At 40.3% G+C, this 1,863-nt stretch overlaps 1 protein-coding gene across 1 annotated transcript; it reads left to right on the plus strand.

The window, feature by feature from the left end:
* Positions 1-339: 339 nt before the first annotated feature.
* Positions 340-1,591, plus strand: LOC143258059 (uncharacterized). Its single transcript, XM_076517082.1, has 2 exons — positions 340-443; positions 677-1,591. Exons 1-2 carry the CDS (start codon positions 402-404, stop codon positions 1,379-1,381), a joined length of 747 nt encoding a protein of 248 aa, XP_076373197.1. The 5' UTR covers positions 340-401; the 3' UTR covers positions 1,382-1,591.
* The last annotated feature ends 272 nt before the right edge of the window (positions 1,592-1,863 follow it).

Consider the following 1,863-nt stretch of genomic DNA (forward strand, 5'->3'; position numbering starts at 1 on the left):
TACCTTTAACAGTGTTAGACATATTTCACGTCTCAAGACCAAAGCTGTCTTTAGTGTTATTTCCTTTCAACGTGAGTAAATAAGGGCGTGTGTGAAATAATAAAAATAATCCCGTTAGCTTCTCGTGAAGTGTTTTTAAAGAGACCAATAAACTTCCATAAACCCACGGAGAGGTAAAAACCAGTTTCATGTTTTTTCTGTGGATAATTATCTCACATCGTTGGTGAGATGTGACATTTTGTAGAAAGTAGACCAATGCCAAAGCATAAATCATGTCACGTGACCACGTCTGAACAAACTATAAAATCTTCTGGTCTATACCAACCAAGACAGTCTGGAAGAAAATACTTCTCGTACAAACAACCTTCCATCTGCAGTTAAAAGAAGTCTAAAGGGCTTGTATGAACATTTCATTCATTATGAAATCGATTAGTTGTAAACCGGTAAGTGTCTATCTTTTTCGGTGTTAACCGTTTTGCGTCTTTCTTTGTTTCTCAATTGTATCGCTATTGTCCCAATGATAACTAATATTTCCATGAACTTTCATGCCAAACAATAACACCGTATTACTTACTTAATGTTACAGTATTTGTATATCTCTCCAGCATCAACTTGCTTTATATCTATATGTTCTATTCTGACGTGATCTCTAATTTCATCTTTGATTTACTCCCAGAAAAAACTGTGGTACCTGACACTGCTTTTAGTTGCCTGTACCATAGTCAATGGTGAAGATTCAGATGAGAACACAGCCACCTCTGACGAGAAAGAAAACCTAGAAACAGCAGAGACTGGCTATGGATACGGCGGAAGTATAATTCACAGCGGTGGAGGATATGGTGGATACGGTGGTGGAGGATATGGTGGATACGGTGGTGGAGGATATGGTGGATACGGTGGTGGAGGATATGGTGGATACGGTGGTGGAGGATATGGTGGTCACGGTGGTGGAGGATATGGTGGTCACGGTGGTGGAGGATATGGTGGTTATGGTAGTAGAGGATATGGCAGCTATGGTGGTTACGGTGGTGGAGGATATGGTGGTTATGGTAGTAGAGGATATGGCAGCTATGGTGGTTACGGTGGTGGAGGATATGGTGGTTATGGTAGTAGAGGATATGGTGGTTATGGTAGTAGAGGATATGGCGGCTATGGTGGCTACGGTGGTGGAGGATATGGTGGCTACGGTGGTCACGGTGGTGGAGGATATGGTGGCGGAAGGTATGGTGGCTACGGTGGTGGAGGATATGGTGGTGGAAGGTATGGTGGCTACGGTGGTGGAGGATATGGTGGCTACGGTGGTGGAGGATATGGTGGCTACGGTGGTAGAGGATATGGTGGCTATGGTGGTGGAAGATATGGTGGTTATAGCAGGTGGTGATAAACTCTGTTACACCAGAAATAGGTGTTTATTGCTCTTTGGTTTTCCTAAACGTTTAAAAACCGATTTAAACAAATGTATTTCATGTATATATATCTATGATTGTGTGTGTACCAATTTGTGATATCAGTTCACGGTGTAAAAGATATTTCTCTCACATTGAGAATCAAATTAACCCATTTCAAAATGTAACAAAAGAAAATAAATAGATTCAGCAAACAACTATTGTAGCAAGTGTTTCTGTAAACGAACGATATTACACAGAACCTTTGTAGAAAGTTCATGTAATGATGAACAGTGAATGTAATCCTAACTCTTTCAGTCCCAATTAATGTAAGATCTTCAGAAACACTGGTGGGCAGAATCGGGGTAATGTATAAAATAATGTTCTGTTTTAACTAAACTTTACTTCTTTAGAGTAAAGTACAACATAAGCTTTCGTAGAGTTACACATTAACTAAGCTTTACCTGTTAAGAGCGAA

The sequence above is a fragment of the Tachypleus tridentatus genome, chromosome 7 (assembly GCF_004210375.1).
Source record: "Tachypleus tridentatus isolate NWPU-2018 chromosome 7, ASM421037v1, whole genome shotgun sequence".
Lineage (NCBI taxonomy): Eukaryota > Metazoa > Arthropoda > Merostomata > Xiphosura > Limulidae > Tachypleus > Tachypleus tridentatus.

What these genes read in the sequence shown, in the direction of transcription:
- LOC143258059 (XM_076517082.1), top strand. Translation starts at nt 402, where the DNA reads ATGAACATTTCATTCATTATGAAATCGATTAGTTGTAAACCG. An exon ending in AATCGATTAGTTGTAAACCG is followed by an intron (nt 444 to 676) that starts GTAAGTGTCTAT and finishes ATTTACTCCCAG; the next exon opens with AAAAAACTGTGGTACCTGAC.